The following is a 16,273-nucleotide window of genomic DNA, read 5'->3' as shown; positions in this document are numbered from 1 at the left end:
TTCTGTTTTGCTCTTCACTTTGTCCAAACCATACATGGTAGTTTTAGGTTGTTAGGTGCTGCTGTGCTGAGGTTTCCTAGTAGTTGATAGGAGTTAGTAGGGAAAATCTGGTTGGAGGGTCCTTCTAGCTTCATGCTTTTTAGAGGTAAAAGTAAATATAAATATAATTATTTTTCTCCCATGGATTAATACTGTTGGCGAGCTTTGTACTCTGTCTTACTGAATAAACAATAACAGTAATTGCTTTACCTTTTGTTTTAAATTCACAGACAATAAAACCTACAGATATTGCCACTGTGCGCACACTGGGACGACCTCCCCACCTCATCATGCGTATCATGGACTGTGTGTTACTGCTCTTCCAGCGTAAAGTGAACAGTGTGAAAATTGATCAGGAAAAACGCTGTACTGTCCCATCGTGGCAAGAATCTTTGAAACTTATGACAGCAGGGAACTTCTTGCAGAACCTACAGGTGCTTGTGCAACCTTCTTTTTCATGTACTTTTTTTTAATATAGGAAAATAAGGGACAATGTTTTCTCTGGTGTTCATAGGAGAACAAATGTGCAAGGGAAATCACGCACACGATAGATCTGAAATGTTAAGGGCTTAAAAATAAGTATGTCAAAGTGAAATAAATTTGAATCCTTCTGGCAAAGTCATGTCATAAGTCAATTATAGTTTTTCCTAGGTAAGGCAATGAAATTACTTTCAGTGACAAATGATTCAAAGCTTTAAGCATTTAGTTTGAATAACCATTACGTATCTGTTTCAATAAAGCTGATAGAAAATATCTTTTTTTCTCTTATCTAACTTTTCATTAATTTTCAACGTTACAACTTGTGCACTGGCTTGCAAAAGAGTACTTGATTATTAGGGTGAACGCAACCAGAATTTTTTAAATTTTGGGGATTTCACGTCCATAGCATGGGTCTAGGAAAATGGAAAGAGTAACTACTAAACAAATCCATTTTCATGACTTAAACTAATAATATTACAGTTCATCTAGTTGGAATAAATGGTACCTTGTCCTACCCCACTGGATGTTATCATCACTGATTTCTGCTTTTTGAGTTTCCTTAATCTGTCGTTGATCTAGTGGGAAATCAGAGATCGCAGGCTTGACCAGCTTTGTATGGTTGGTAGTGCCATAGATGTTATTTATGTGATATTCACATTGCATTTACTTATAAGGATTTTTGATTTACTGAAGGGCTTCAACCTTTCATTTTGCTTGTGCATAACTAAACCTGTTTGTGCTTCAGGGAACAGATATTTTTCAAGTTTGTCAATAATAGACTTTCATTATACCTTGCAAATAAATTTGAGGGAGAAAATTGAGAGCTTTTGAGAAGGAAAAATGGAAAATATGTTTTTTATAGAAAAGAGAGAGTAAAAATAAATTCTTTAAATTGAAATACATTCCACTAATGAGATAATGTAATTTAAGTCTTGCCCTTTGAAAGGACTGTTTTGTGGAATGTATGTTTATGAACCAGAGCTAAGAATTTCCTTTTCTTTTTGAAGATTGCTAAGGCACTTGTTCTATCTTGAGCAAAAGGGAACTTCAAGCAGGATGTTAGTGATATTTTGTATCAACAATTAGCTGTGTAATGGTAATAGTGAGTGTAAGATAGCAAAGATCATAAATGAAGGCAAACTTTTCCATTTTGTAAGAATACAGAAGAGTTGAATGACTTTGTAAAGTTCTCAAAGATGCATGAGACAAAGACCGTATTAGTTGTTTGTCAGTAACACTTATGATCTTCATAGTGTTCTTTGTGTTCTAAAACACGTGAATATTTTGCATTTGTTACCTACATTATGTGTATTACACTCTTTAAATTTTTCTTTAGCAATTTCCAAAGGACACAATTAATGAAGAAGTGGTAGAACTTTTGAGCCCTTATTTTGAAATGGTGGACTACAACATTGAGACAGCTAAGAGAGTGTGTGGGAATGTTGCTGGCCTTTGCTCATGGACCAAAGCTATGGCTGTATTTTTTTCCATCAACAGAGAAGTATTACCCTTAAAGGTATGTCTGTTAGTCACTCACAAACACTCTTTTCTCCTTCTCCTCCCACCTGTTTGCACTTTAGAATTTAATCTGCTGGAAATGCCATCTGCTTTATTTGAGCTGGTGCTTGTCGCTCTAGGAATTGATTCTCTTGAACATTGGAATTCTACAATAAAATATATTTCAAATGTACTTGCACTTTAAGTCGTCAAAACTATGAAAGAGATTGTGCAGTTTTATGCCTCTGGACACCTTCTGAATGGGATTGAAACATTTGTCATCTTGTTAAATTCAATATTGCAGTTGCTTTACTTTAATTAAGGGTCTGGTTCTTTTAATGTTCCAGATCTCAGTTCATAAGCAGACTGTACAGAGACTCTGTTCATCAGTGTTATTTAGAGAAAAACAGGCCCAAATATTTAGAATGAAAGTCAGGAAGAACATGGTCAAGTGTGATTCTAACAAAGAATAGCTTGTATTTACAATAGCAAAGACCAAGAGGGAAGTAAGGTTTGTAGTTAGACAAAGCATATTGGTTGAAGATATCGAATAGGCTTCTAGTGGCGTCAGTCTCTTCTGCAAACTAGGTCAGACTAACTTTTGTGTCAGATGAAGAATGACTGAATGACTGAAGAATTTTTTTTAATTATTTTTTTTCTAATTGTTGTTAAACCAATTGCTTAACTGCAGCTATCTGCAATAGAAAGTTAGCATGTTGTAAAATTTAAATAATAAGTTTTGCTGAATGATGAAATCTCTAAAGAAGAATTTTATTTGGAAATACATTATAGCAAGAGCTTTGGCATTCTCTATGTGTGAATACACTTTTATGTTTGTATGCTCCATAGGCTAATTTAGCAATTCAGGAGAATCGCCTAAACACTGCAATGCTGGATCTGCAGAAAGCTCAAGAAGAACTGGGAGCCAAGCAAGAAGAACTAGATATTGTGCAGGCAGAGTATGAGACTGCAATGAGAGAAAAACAGGTGAATTGCTCTTCACAGAAAAGTAGTTTCTACCCTTATTTTAAGGAATACTTAATACATTCTTTCAATTTCACTGTTATTCCCTGAATAGGATGTTGATGGACAGCAGATAAGAGATAGATATTTTTTGGATACTGTCTCTTTGATTCCTACCTCTCTCTTTTGCCACTAATCATCTCCCCTCTTCCCTCCTACCTCCTCAAAAGGTATGTTTGTGTATAATTTGAAATTCTGGGTATAATACCCCAGAATTAATAGGTATCAGGAATTTTGCATATTATTTAACAACTAGGCCAAAATGAAAGTTAAGAACAGAAATATTCAGAAGTTGAATCTTTTTTCTGATAGATGTTGATAATTTGTCCTGATATTTTTTTCCATCTGACTTTCCCTTCTTCTCTGCATGGTGATATAAATGTTTGAGAATAAATTTTTAAACTGTTGTTTATTGACTGTTTTTATTAGATATAGAGATCCTTCTGGCCTATCAGATACATGACTGTAAACCTTTTTTCTTGGTGTGTGGTTTTCTCTAGACTTTGCTGGAAGATGCTGAGCGTTGCCGACATAAAATGCAAACTGCCTCAAGTCTTATAAGTGGCTTAGCAGGTGAAAAAGAGAGGTGGACAGAACAGAGTAAAGAGTTTGCCGTGCAAACCAAGAGGCTAGTTGGTAAGTTTGCGTCCACGCCTTTGAACTTGCGAGTTCCTTGAGTTTTAATGGATAATGAAACTGAAAACATTTGAAGTTTAAAGCTTTTCCTTTGTAGTTTAGATCCTTGTTGCTAAAGTGAGGGTAATTGTTTTAATTCCCTTGCTAAAGCACTGTTAGGTGAAAAATACAATATGAGGCTAAAGTTCATATTTAAAAAAAAAAAAGATAATGGACTTTGTGAATGCGGTGAAACATATTTGGGACACCAGTGTTTTAACCTGATGATGTTTGTGGGTCCAAAGGGAGTGATATGTTAACAACTGCCAATAAAATGTGTATAACTGAGAATACACATGGAAGAGAGGAAGACTGATATTCAGGCACTGACATTTATACGTAGAAATCAATATTTTTAATGGCAGCTACTTATGTTCATAAGACTTCTGTTTCTTAGAAGTTAATTTTTATTTTATAAATTTGCACTTGTAAACTAAAGTACTTTGTAATAAATAATTAGTTTATTAGTTAGATCAATAAATGAAATTTATCTTGGCCTTTACTGTGGGTTGAAGTTTCTTCTCTGACTTTTGCCTTGAAAGGCTGTAAAAATCAGATATTTTTGTATAAGTTGTATTACAGTAGCTAGATTGTATTTTATTTGCTGGTATAATATGTGTATGTGTATTAACTTATTAAAAATGTGGGTTACCTTCCCCACAAATTCATCAAGGTTTTTTTATAGATAACTTGAAAATGTCTAAAAAGTATTACGGCTCAGTATAAAAGTATCATATCTTCTTCAGTTTGAATCTTGCATTCTTACTTCAGAGGTACAAAAACCCCCAATCTAGCGTGTCATGAATTTTAGGGGGAAAATTTTGAAGCTGAACAGAAGATTAAAACCTGTCACACTTAATACCTTCATAATGTTGCTGTTACAATTTTTATTATTAGTACTTGTAATTGATTTACAATTAATTTAGTTGAATTAGTACTTATAAATAAAGGTTTTTTTCTCTCCCAAAAAATATTATTTAAGCCTGTTCTCATGACTGTGCAAGGAAACGATGGAATTTTATTAGTAAGTTTATTCTTCCATGTCCTGCTTGTGCAGGAGGTAGTGTTTGGAATAGTGGCGGGGGGGTGTGTGTGTTGGGTTGACCTTGGCGAGCTGCCAGATGCCCATCTCTTGATTCCTAAAGTTGCATTCTAAGGATAAAGTAAACATGACATCTACTAAAATGTAGTGTTTTCTAGTTCTGTAATGAGCCTTGGGAAAAAGGCTGATTTGCCTTCTTTAGGAGTTAAAGTATGTTCTTCAGTTACCAGCTAAAACATGTAACAACTAGGGAAGGGAGCAGCTCACTCATTAACAGAATTGGAAAAGTTGTAATGCTTTTTTTTTCTTTCCTTTTTTTTTTTTTCCTTTTTCTCTTTAAGGTGATGTACTCTTGGCTACAGCTTTTCTGTCCTATTCTGGTCCTTTTAACCAAGAGTTCCGCAGTCTGCTATTACATGACTGGCAAAAGGAAATGAGAAGCCGAAAAATACCCTTTTGTTACAACTTGAATCTCATAGAAATGTTGACTGATGTTCCAACTATAAGTGAATGGAACTTGCAAGGATTGCCAAATGATGACTTATCCATACAGAATGGAATCATTGTCACTAAAGCATCTCGTTATCCTTTATTAATTGATCCACAGGCACAGGGTAAAATTTGGATTAAAAATAAGGAAGGCAGAAATGAACTTCAGGTAATAGAAATGCTGATGCTTTCATAATCCCTAGAAACTCTTAACTTACAAAATATTACAATTTAGTGATTCACATAATGCTTAGCAAATGCCATTTATATAAAATGTCTCGTCTGGATATAAAGGACATCTCAGATATATTTTGTTACATTTGAAATCTGGCTAGATATGAAAGTGTACATTTGAAGCCTCTTAGCACCAGTGACTCCATTTGTTTAATGAATTTATTTTAATGAAACATAAACTGTTGGAAAATTGGCTGGATGGGCAATGTCTGATAAATAAGTATGTTTGCAGAATACTGTAAATGTTAGGAAAACCCCATCAACTAGTTCATTATTACAATTTCATCTAAATGTTTAAAATGAAGGTTCATAGCATGATATTTTTATCACCTTTTAATCAGAAATTATTTTTAATTTCTGTTGTCTTAGTATGGAGGTCAGGTGCTAAGTATTCTGCAAGTATACAGGGAAGACAGTAGTACCACAATGTACAGTCTAAGGCAAGAAACACCAATTCAATGCAAACATGAAAGTATGAGAAAGAAAGTCCTTACTTTCTGCAATTATGATTACACCAATAAACCACCTTAAAAAAAAGATGCCTGAAAACCATAAAGAGGAACTTGAGGGGTGATAATAGAGTGGCTCTGAAAGTATTGCTACCAGTTTCATGTTGATTTTTATCTTGGAGTGGAACCCTTTAATGGATGCCTAGCTAGTTATGTTAAAAATTATTATTAGTTTGTTTACAGCATTATTAAAATCTAAGCTGAATGTGCTTTGTGCACATGTTAAAAATTAATCATGGTTATACTGATGACTGCATTTTAAAGCAAAGATTGTTTAAGGTCTTGTTCGATGTAACCACCTAATTTTCAAGGAGAAAAAAGAACAAACTGGAAGAGCCCTGGTCTTGGAATTGACCCTGCTGCAGTTTGACTTGGGGATGTTATCCAGGATAAAATAGAAGATGCTAAAAGGTTCCTGTGAATTTTTACTGTGAAATTCTCGAGTAGTTGCACTCATAGGATGCAAAAACTGCAAGTGTTCAGTGCTGCTTTCCTTCTACTTTTGCAGTTGCAAAATAGAAGTTTAGTTCCATGAGATCTGAGAGAGAATATGGTAATTTGATGCTACCTTTTCTTGTGGTCACGATTCTCACCTTAATACTAGTCTACTCATCAGATCATTGTTTTGGCAGTAATTTTAATAAAATGAAATAATTTATAAATATTAAAACCCCATAAAGCTTGATAACTGGTCATAATATAATATATAGATCTCTTTTTATATTTTTAGATCACTTCTTTGAATCACAAGTATTTTAGAAATCATTTAGAAGACAGCCTTTCTTTGGGAAGGCCTCTCTTAGTAGAAGATGTTGGAGAAGAGCTTGACCCAGCACTGGATAATGTTTTGGAAAGAAACATCATTAAAACAGGTTCAGCTAACAAGGTAAAAATAAAACAAATGAGCAAACAAGTGGAAATGCCCCTTCCCTTCCCTCCCCCCACCTTTGCCCTTAACAAAATAACTCCTAATAAATATAGGACTATGAAAAATTAAAGTAATTTAAATTTGATTAATGCTAATACAAAAAAAAATAAAAAAGGTAGAGTTTAAGATCACAAATGCTCAATATATTTAACGTATAGAGTTCCTTATCCTTTTCCTTATGACAATTCAAAAAAATTGAAATAATCTGTGAATGGGCCATTTTAAGTGGTCCATAGGTATTCTCAGCAAATTGTTTGCATCACATGTATAATTTAAAACTGTATTTTTATGCCTTTAAACAAAAAAATGTAGCCTTTTTTCCTATATTCAGTATCTGAAAGAGTGTGTACTGGTTCTTGATATCTCAAGACTTCTTTTTAATACTTTTCTTAAGGTGAAAGTTGGTGATAAGGAAGTAGATGTTATGGATGGCTTCAGACTTTACATTACTACAAAACTGTCAAATCCGTGTTACTCTCCTGAAATTAGTGCTCGAACCTCCATAATTGACTTTACTGTGACGATGAAAGGTCTTGAAAATCAACTCTTAGGCAGAGTCATTCTCACAGAGAAACAGGTAAAAGAATTGATTGTATCTATTTTCCTGGCTGTACTTTTTACATTTACCTGTAGAATGCTCTAATTTTACTTTGTTATTTTCTATTCCCATATTACAGGGTAACTTTCTGGCTCTCTGTATTGTGATTATTCTTAATATAACCTATTTGTGATGATTTAAAAACTGGCACAGAAGCAATTGACTTATTTATGCGGAAGTTTCTATTTCTCTTTATTGTTGCAACCTTACCATGTTCACCTTATTTTTTTCCGCCTCAATGAGTTACAACCTCATGAGAATGGCCTATGAAAAGGAAAAGGGCTTAGAATAAAAACTGATGTTCTTCTGTCTACACGCTGTGGAGCTCAGGGCAACATAACCATTGGTAGTTGGTGTCACCAACCTTTTGGTGAAAAGGATTTAGACTTTGCTACTTTCTTGCTCCAAGGGGAAACCTACTAATTTTGACTATGCAGATATATTAGTTGAGGAAGTCCAATTTCAGGATGACAATCCCAATCAACATGCCACCAGCAGTTCTGGAGGGAGGCTGATTGGTATTTTTCAAACTATTGAACACCTAATCCCTGTAGCTATAAAATCATGCAATGTTGGAGACACTATGACTGTGTATTTACTAAGATTTTGGCAATAGTTCCAGGCTGCCTTCACTAGAGAGGAATGAGATGAATGTCTTTGTTCCCTTAGTGTGGCATTTGTTGAGGTTCTCCTGTTCTTCCAGCACCACCTCCTCCCCCCTTGCCAAATGTAAGATGTTTCTTGTTAACAGTCTCAGTCATCTTGTTCATGTCAAGTAGTTGCATTTCATTCCCAAACAGTCCATGGATCTCATGAAAGAAATCACACTCATTCTGTGACAGTCTGTATTTTGTCAGACAGGTTCATTGCATGGTCAGCTTTGTTTCAACCAATGACAGCTTGACAACCCACTATGTAATGAAATTATCACCGTTTTTCTGAAACATGCTGTGACGTGTATATTCACAAAGCCTTATGCCAAACTTCACTTCTCGGGCCTTGCAATACAGCACATTCCTTCAGATGAAAGTCAGTTAATCAACAAATTCCTCCAGTCATTGCAGTTTCTGTATCCTTGCTTGGAGGACACAGAAAGAGAGGAGCTTGACTTTTATCAGAGGTGCAAAGCAATAGACTGAGAAGTAACAGACTCAAGTTGGAACATGGGGAATTCTGATTAGATATTAAGAAAAAATAATTACATTGAGAGTGGTCAAAACCAGGAACAGATTACCCAGGAATCCAAGAACAGATGACCGTGTGATTTTGTGGAATTTCCATTCTTGGAAGAGTTCAAGACTCAGCTGGACATTGCTCTGAGCAACTGAATTATTAGACCTGCTTTGAGCAGGGAGTTGAACTAGTTAATTTCTGTAGGTGCCTTCCAAATTAAAATTATTCTGCTATCTGGCTGTCTCTTTACGACTAACAGGGAATGTCTAATGAGTGGACATACTATGCTTTCTGAACCAGATTCTCAGAGTAGTATACTCACTACTGTTTTGTTTGAGACCACCTGGGGGATATTGTTGATAGATAAATGACAAGTGGGCCACCTGACAGAAAGGGGGAGTTCCATAGAATATACGTACCACTTTACAGTTTACTTTGCCTCTGTTCATACATCCTGTGGTTCAAGGTTTCCTGAAGAGTCAATTTGAAATATCCTGCGATCCAATACCTTTTTTTCTATGGTATCTAATTACTCATCTTTGGGAATTTGGGCATTCCTCTCCTAAGTGTCTGGATTCTTGCTACCTTTTGTAGCCTTTGGAAGGGAAGTGATGGAATTGCTTAGCTGTGAGGCAGTTTACCAAATGATTTGAGCAGTATCACTGCTTTGTGATATCCAGTCTTAGAATGTATGTAAGGAAATTCTATCCCAAAAAGAGATTATTTCTCTGAAATTAGTGTTCTTCAAGATTTGCATGCACATTTCTATCCTTCTTGCCATTCCACTGTCTCTGATACAGTTCTGATCTTAGAATGAATGAGATTTAGACATGCAAGAAGGAAAGGGAGTGTTTACACCTCATCATTTGAAGTTTCTGCAGAGTCTAACTATCTGCTACGGTGTTGTTTGGTATGCTTATTAGTAAAATCTGTGTCAAATACATTTCACAGAATTGATTGAATACTGATAAGAATGCTGGTACTGATTTCTTCTCTTCTATCAGAATGTTAAACCAATTCCAAGATGTGAGTGAAGCATAAGAAGGTCAAAGGGCAGCTGGTACATCTGTATAAATGTTATACTCTATTTCATGGAATAATTGGATTTGAGAGACTTGCTGTATGTCTGCATGTAGTATAACATGTTATTTTATTGATATCCTTATTTTGATACATTAGCTGTTAAGAAATTTGACAAAAAAGAATTTTATTTAGTGTCATGGATATGTCAGATTAGTGGTGGAGTTATAACATGCAAGAACTGTTTATGGCTTTTTGAATTTTCACATTCATATTTCAAGATCTGTACTGGAAAAAGGCTCAGGATTCGCAAGGAACAAATTCTTGTACTTGTGAATCATTTTGTGATAGAATGATATAAGCTGTTTAGCAGCTTTTATATTTTATGGATATTAACAAGAACTAGTGTTCTTTGTTACAGACTGTAAAATGTCATCTGCTTGTGAAAGGAATTCCATAAAGCTGGATGCAAGTTCCTTAAATTTCTATACATGGCAACTTGGCTTAGTTTTTCTTCATCCTTGCTGTTCTGACTGGAAATTTTTGAAGATACAAAGAAAACTTTTAACTATGTCCACTTTCTGATCTGCAAAAAGTATTTTAAGAGCTTAATAGACGGATTTTTTTCACTAAGGTTTTCATTTAAGAATCCTTCACTTTAGTTTGTTAATTCTGTTTCCAACTTGTTTCTCAGGCTCTTCTTGTGTGGAAAACAGCTTTCAGTTTTTAAAATGCATTGCACTCCAAAGTATGTTTAACCTTTTAAACTGAACTCAGCAAAACATGAAATTTAATTTGGCTCAGCATGTTAATTATTATATTTAATTGGATGCTAACTTTCTTTTAATACTATACTTTTAAAAAAGGGTTTCTGATTCATCAAACTTACATGATGCTTGTCTTGCTTCCTAAAATTGTTACCTGTTTAATCAGTTGATTAAAATGCAGTTAACTGTAGTTTTCTTGCTTTTTTTCATCAGTTTTTGTCAGAATCTTTTGAATCTGTAAGCACATCTTTTAAGTTATGTGGCATTTACATTATTCTATAATGACTGTAAAATAATATTTTCTGCCTGATGATGATTATGATGTTTCAATGTACCTTTTGTACAAGTGACAAGAAAAAACCCTAAATCTGATACTAGTACAATATTTTTCTTAATTTCCTTTTTAAGGTAAAAGGACATTCTTTAAAAGAAATGAATGCTCGAATTACTTAGGAATGTAAGGAGAATGTAGGGGTGAAAAGATTGCAAGTTTGGAATGAGGGAAAACAAAATAGCAATATCTAACTTGTAACAGTGTTTCAAATCTGTATAAATGAAGGCTACTGAAATGAGGGAATAAATCCTTTCCTTAAACCTTGCTGAGATCTCAGGTCCATTAAGCCTCTAGTGCTATTTGAGAGGTTACGTATTTCTTAGTGTTGTCCCTGTTTATTTGGAATATTAGCAGCCAGTGAGCAGTGCAGAAGTGGACTTGGCAAGGGTGAACTGAACACACAACTTCCAAGTTAGTTGAAATTGTTCACCAGGTCTTTGTAAACAGAGAAGGAGTACTTCTGTAGACATAGCCAATATTTCTACCAACTGGCTCACTTACTGCTGATTCATATCTTATACTCTTAACCCATCACATCTCTATTCTTTCTTTTTACTTCACTGTAATGTATTGAAACATTTTGTAATATTTCAATAGAGGATTTTTATCTCTGAGCAATTAATTTGTAATAAGTTTTTAAAGGTTAATTTAAAAAGTATTATAAGAATGAACTGAAAGGACTATTATCTGTGAAGAATATTTTTTTTTAGGTATTTCAAACAGGTTTGGTGTTTTTTTTAATGTGAAACTGTTGATTAACAGCTGTCCATCCTTTATATATGAGCACTGGAAAACAAACTAGGTACATAACTATATTATCAAAAATAATCAAATAAACACTTAAGTTCTACATATTTTCTTAATCAATGAAGCATTTTAGTGAGAGGCTTCCATCATTCCTGTTTGATGGAAGAGTATTTTCAGAGGCACTTTTTGAAATATTTGCTGCTTAATTTGATGACTTAGGATGACCATTGTAACTGAGACTAAATTTTCAATATGCTGATTAAAAAACAAGGCATAAATGAGGATGAGATCAGATGGAGTGAAAAAAAAAAATCCTATGCCTGGAAAGGTCTTTGCAGTTGTCTTTTCTGAAACAGAAAGGGAAGAAAAACCATTACTATTCTGAACATCTTATTCTTTTAGGGCATGATATGAGCATGTTCCATAGTATTTATTGAAAAGATTTGTTAATGCCTACTTATGTAGCTGGTTCAGAAACCTAGTAATAGACCTTGTGTCAGAAATACCACTGGAATTCTTACCCCCAAATTACTGCAGTTACTCTTGGCTTACACTGTTTTAGTAGGATCAGTATTTTTTAAACTGTTTTATTTTGCTTTTATTTTTGATTGATTTTCTGTTTTCCAAATATTACCACGTATTTCAATAGGAATTAGAGAAAGAAAGAACTGATCTTATTGAAGATGTGACTGTGAACAAAAGGAGGATTAAGGACCTAGAAGATAACCTTCTGTTCCGACTTACAAGCACTAAGAGTTCTCTGGCAGATGATGAGAGTCTACTAATAGTATTGACTGACACTAAGAAGACTGCTGAAGAAGTAACAGAGAAACTGCAAACTTCTGCTGAAACTGAAATACAGATCAACTCAGCCCGTGAAGAGTATAGACCTGGTGAGTGAAGGTAGTGATGAAAGACAAATGGCTTGACCACGTATTTAAAACATCAATACTCAGAGTAGGAGAAACTAGGATAGGATCAGGAAGACCATAATTTGTGGGAAGGATCTTTGTTTTCCCATAAGTGAAACGTATCTAGGAAATGTCATATTGTGTGATCATGGAGAAAATAGTCAATGTTATGGTTCATGTGGAATTTATAAAATGGAGTGATCTATTCTCTTTGTAGACTTCCCATTGCTTTATATACAAGTGTGCTGGTCATTAGGGTGTTTAGGTAACTGTATGTTTGAGTTCAACATGTTGGCACTTTTACAGGCCCAGTATATTGGTAAATCCTCTTTATATCTGTTCTGATGAATGCTTCATCATTTCTCTGTAGGTTATTACAGTCAGCACATTTCATCTGTCTTTTGGCTTTTAACTGACATGTGAAAATGTGAAAAAGGTGGAGAAAAAAAAGGAAAGCTCTCTAGAATTACCTGCGTTTTAGGGAAAGTATGAAATGGTACAGTTAGTGTATCAGAAAGCTTTGCAGAATTTGTAAAACCTTTGTATTTAAAACTAATGACTACTGAAAGTAAGTTAAATCAGTGCTGGGTAAGTTAAATCAATATAGTTCATTTGGCTTTTATATGACTCCTATAAAAGTCTGTAAAGAGAAATTTGTTTGGACATTCAAACAGTACTTCAAACAACCATAATTTTTATATGTTCTACTGACAATCTGAACATTGCAGTGTACCATCCAGCTGCTCTCCAGATATGCTCATATTTGAAACTAGGCTTTACATAGTATGCATTAAATGAATAATTTTATTGCTTTTCTATGCAGTAAAGAAAACAATAACTCAAGGAACTTCAGTTATCGTTATCATTAGTGTTAAACCCACTGTACATGTTGTAGAGGTCCGAAGTTTTCTGCTCTGCATTTCTACTTTGAACACATTCTTGTTTCTTTTTTTTCAGTTGCAACTCGAGGAAGCATCTTGTACTTCCTTATTACTGAGATGAGCATGGTCAACGTCATGTATCAGACTTCACTTCGGCAGTTTTTGTGGCTTTTTGACCGCTCCCTAGCCAGGTAATTTATAGAATCATAGAATCATAGAATCGATTGGGTTGGAAAAGACTTCTGAGATCATCGAGTCCAACCCTTGGTCCAAATCCAGTCCATTTACTAGATCATGGCACTCAGTGCCACGTCCAATCTGCGTTTAAAAATCTCCAGGGATGGTGAATCCACCACCTCTCTGGGCAACCCATTCCAATGCCTGATTACTCTCTCTGTAAAGAATTTTCTCCTGATATCCAACTTAAATTTCCCCTGGCGGAGCTTAAGCCCGTGCCCCCTTGTCCTATTGCTGAGCGCCTGAGAGAAGAGACCAACCCCCACCTGGCTAGAACTTCCCTTCAGGTAGTTATAGACGGTGATGAGGTCACCTCTGAGCCTCCTCTTCTCCAGGCTAAACAACCCCAACTCCCTCAGCCTCTCCCCATAGGACTTATGCTCCAGTCCCTTCACCAGCCTTGTTGCTCTTCTCTGGACCCGCTCCAGCACCTCAATATCCTTTCTGAACTGAGGGGCCCAGAACTGAACACAATACTCCAGGTGTGTCCTCACCAACGCAGAGTACAGGGGAAGGATCACTTCCCTGGTCCTGCTGGCCATGCTATTTTTGATACAGGACAAGATCCCATTGGCCTTCTTGGCCACCTGGGCACACTGTTGGCTCATGTTGAGCTTCCTGTCAATTAGTACCCCCAGGTCCCTCTCTGCCTGGCTGGAATAGCTAACAATAAGTTGTTTTTACCCAGTCCTGGAGGTGCTGGTAGTGCAATAAAGATTTGTTGTAAGCTAATATCAGAAAGAAGACTTGCTTCTTACAGTCTTGACCATGAATTGTCAGTTTAATAAATACCCATAAGACTTCGTCTGTTAGTTACCAAGGCAACGAACCTTGCAGTCCTTCAAAATTAGGCATTAGATAGTTAAAAATTATTATACTACATTGATTTTCAGGTATGCAAAAAGACTTGATCAGAAATTATTTTTTTTTTTGTTGCTCCTTCAATCTGAAAGTTGTTGCTAGCTTGCTGTCTGGTATTTTGTGCTTGTGATCTGTTATCTTTCATGTTTTGAAAATACAGAACTATGGCTTTTTGTCATTTGCAACTGCAAACATTCAACTGCAGACCTTTTTTCTGACAGGTCTACCAAGAGCCCTATAACCAGCAAGAGGATTACTAATATTATTGAACATATGACATATGAAGTGTTCAAATATACTGCTCGAGGACTCTATGAGGAGCACAAATTTCTCTTCACATTATTGCTTACATTGAAGATTGATATACAAAGAAACAGAGTGAAGCACGAAGAATTTCTGACACTTATTAAAGGTTGAAACTATGGAACAATTTTAAGTAGAGCATATATATTATTATAGAAAACTTTTGGTTATTTCTCCTAGCCAACCTGCTTCTTTCTTTTGTACATTAGAAGTCTGTCAATTGTAAGAATACATGGTTATCTTTCTGATCTGGTGACAGATAACATAGTATGGTAGTTCTAATTTATAGCAGCACACTGAATATTGATATATTCCAAATATGTCTTTGGAATCATGAGAATTTGAAAGGAATATTGTTAAGTATCCTTTCACAGTTTATGTCTGCTGCTCAAATACCACCAGCTACGTGTTTGACTTAGAAAAATTATTATTGCAATAAAAATAGTTTATTTGATAACTGCAGTAAATATGAACAGAAAGTGATGCTAACAGTTTATAAAGAATATCAGAATCTTAGCTGAATGTGACAAGTTCATGGCTTTGGTATGAGCTGTATACAAGCACTGTGTTTGCTTGAACGTTTGGATTCATTTTGTATTATCTTTCCAAGAGACTTAATTTTCCAGGCAACATTTATTTATGGATTATAACTGTGAATTTTTCCGTGTTGAATCTTCAGAATATCTTTTCCCAAAAAGCATTTATTTCCAAGCACATTGCACAAAAAACCAGTAAAGCCTCAAAAGGTAAATTGGTTAAGAAAGACTACATTTAAGGTATATAATATAAGAAAATATTATAAATTAACCAAACTGTAAACTCTACTTCATAAAATATGGTGTGATTTTATAAAGTAGAAAACCCTTGTAACATCATGATTAAAAATCTGGATTCTTGTGTTTGGTGTTTTCCTTTTATTTTGTTTTTGCTTTCTTTTAGTTTCAGTTGAATTTCAAGGAAGGCAAATGTATGCATTGGCAAAGTTGTTGCATTATCTACATCAACAAAAAATCAAAGAAAAAAACATTGAAATGAACCCAAAGCCAAGTTAATCCTTTTGCAGTAAAATACAGATTTATTTTGTCATGAGAAGCTGTTATGGATTTTAAAAAATTATGTAAATTTAGATGAAACATAAGATTTGAAAGGAAATTTTGAATGTTACCTAACTCAGAAATTTCTTTATGACCTTCCTTAGTTATTAAGTCATATTTCTCCAGTTTGGGAAAGCTTAATCATGTGAAATAGTTTTGTAGTATCTAGTTTACATTTTCCAAAGGTCTTATTTTATTTAATATTTCTTTGTTTGTTTGTATTTGTGTCTCCAACAGTTCTAATTGTAACTAAGTTCAATTTCTTGCAGGTGGTGCTTCTCTAGACCTTAAAGCTTGTCCTCCTAAGCCAGCTAAATGGATTCTGGATATGACTTGGCTGAACTTGGTGGAGCTCAGTAAACTTGAACAATTTTCAGATATTCTTGATCAAGTATGTAAGAGCTTTTTAAAATTAATCTCTTGTTTGACAG

At 34.7% G+C, this 16,273-nt stretch overlaps 1 protein-coding gene across 9 annotated transcripts in view; it reads left to right on the top strand.

Annotated features, from left to right (window-relative positions):
- Positions 1-16,273, top strand: part of DNAH5 (dynein axonemal heavy chain 5) — a 113,885-nt gene that overhangs the window by 85,731 nt on the left and 11,881 nt on the right. For 8 of the 9 annotated variants that reach the window (XM_032699993.1, XM_032699965.1, XM_032699974.1 and 5 more), the window contains 11 exons: positions 270-473; positions 1,856-2,035; positions 2,866-3,003; positions 3,540-3,675; positions 5,098-5,414; positions 6,719-6,874; positions 7,311-7,493; positions 12,205-12,448; positions 13,424-13,538; positions 14,667-14,857; positions 16,112-16,233. In XM_032699993.1, coding sequence (XP_032555884.1) covers positions 270-473; positions 1,856-2,035; positions 2,866-3,003; positions 3,540-3,675; positions 5,098-5,414; positions 6,719-6,874; positions 7,311-7,493; positions 12,205-12,448; positions 13,424-13,538; positions 14,667-14,857; positions 16,112-16,233 — 1,986 coding nt within the window. Of the gene's footprint in view, positions 1-269; positions 474-1,855; positions 2,036-2,865; positions 3,004-3,539; positions 3,676-5,097; positions 5,415-6,718; positions 6,875-7,310; positions 7,494-12,204; positions 12,449-12,836; positions 12,953-13,423; positions 13,539-14,666; positions 14,858-16,111; positions 16,234-16,273 lie in introns of those variants that run through there. The other variant, XR_004359257.1, reaches the window with a different exon arrangement.

Source organism: Chiroxiphia lanceolata, chromosome 1 (genome assembly GCF_009829145.1).
Source record: "Chiroxiphia lanceolata isolate bChiLan1 chromosome 1, bChiLan1.pri, whole genome shotgun sequence".
Taxonomy (NCBI): Eukaryota; Metazoa; Chordata; class Aves; order Passeriformes; family Pipridae; genus Chiroxiphia; species Chiroxiphia lanceolata.
This window is presented reverse-complemented; position numbering and strand designations above follow the sequence as displayed.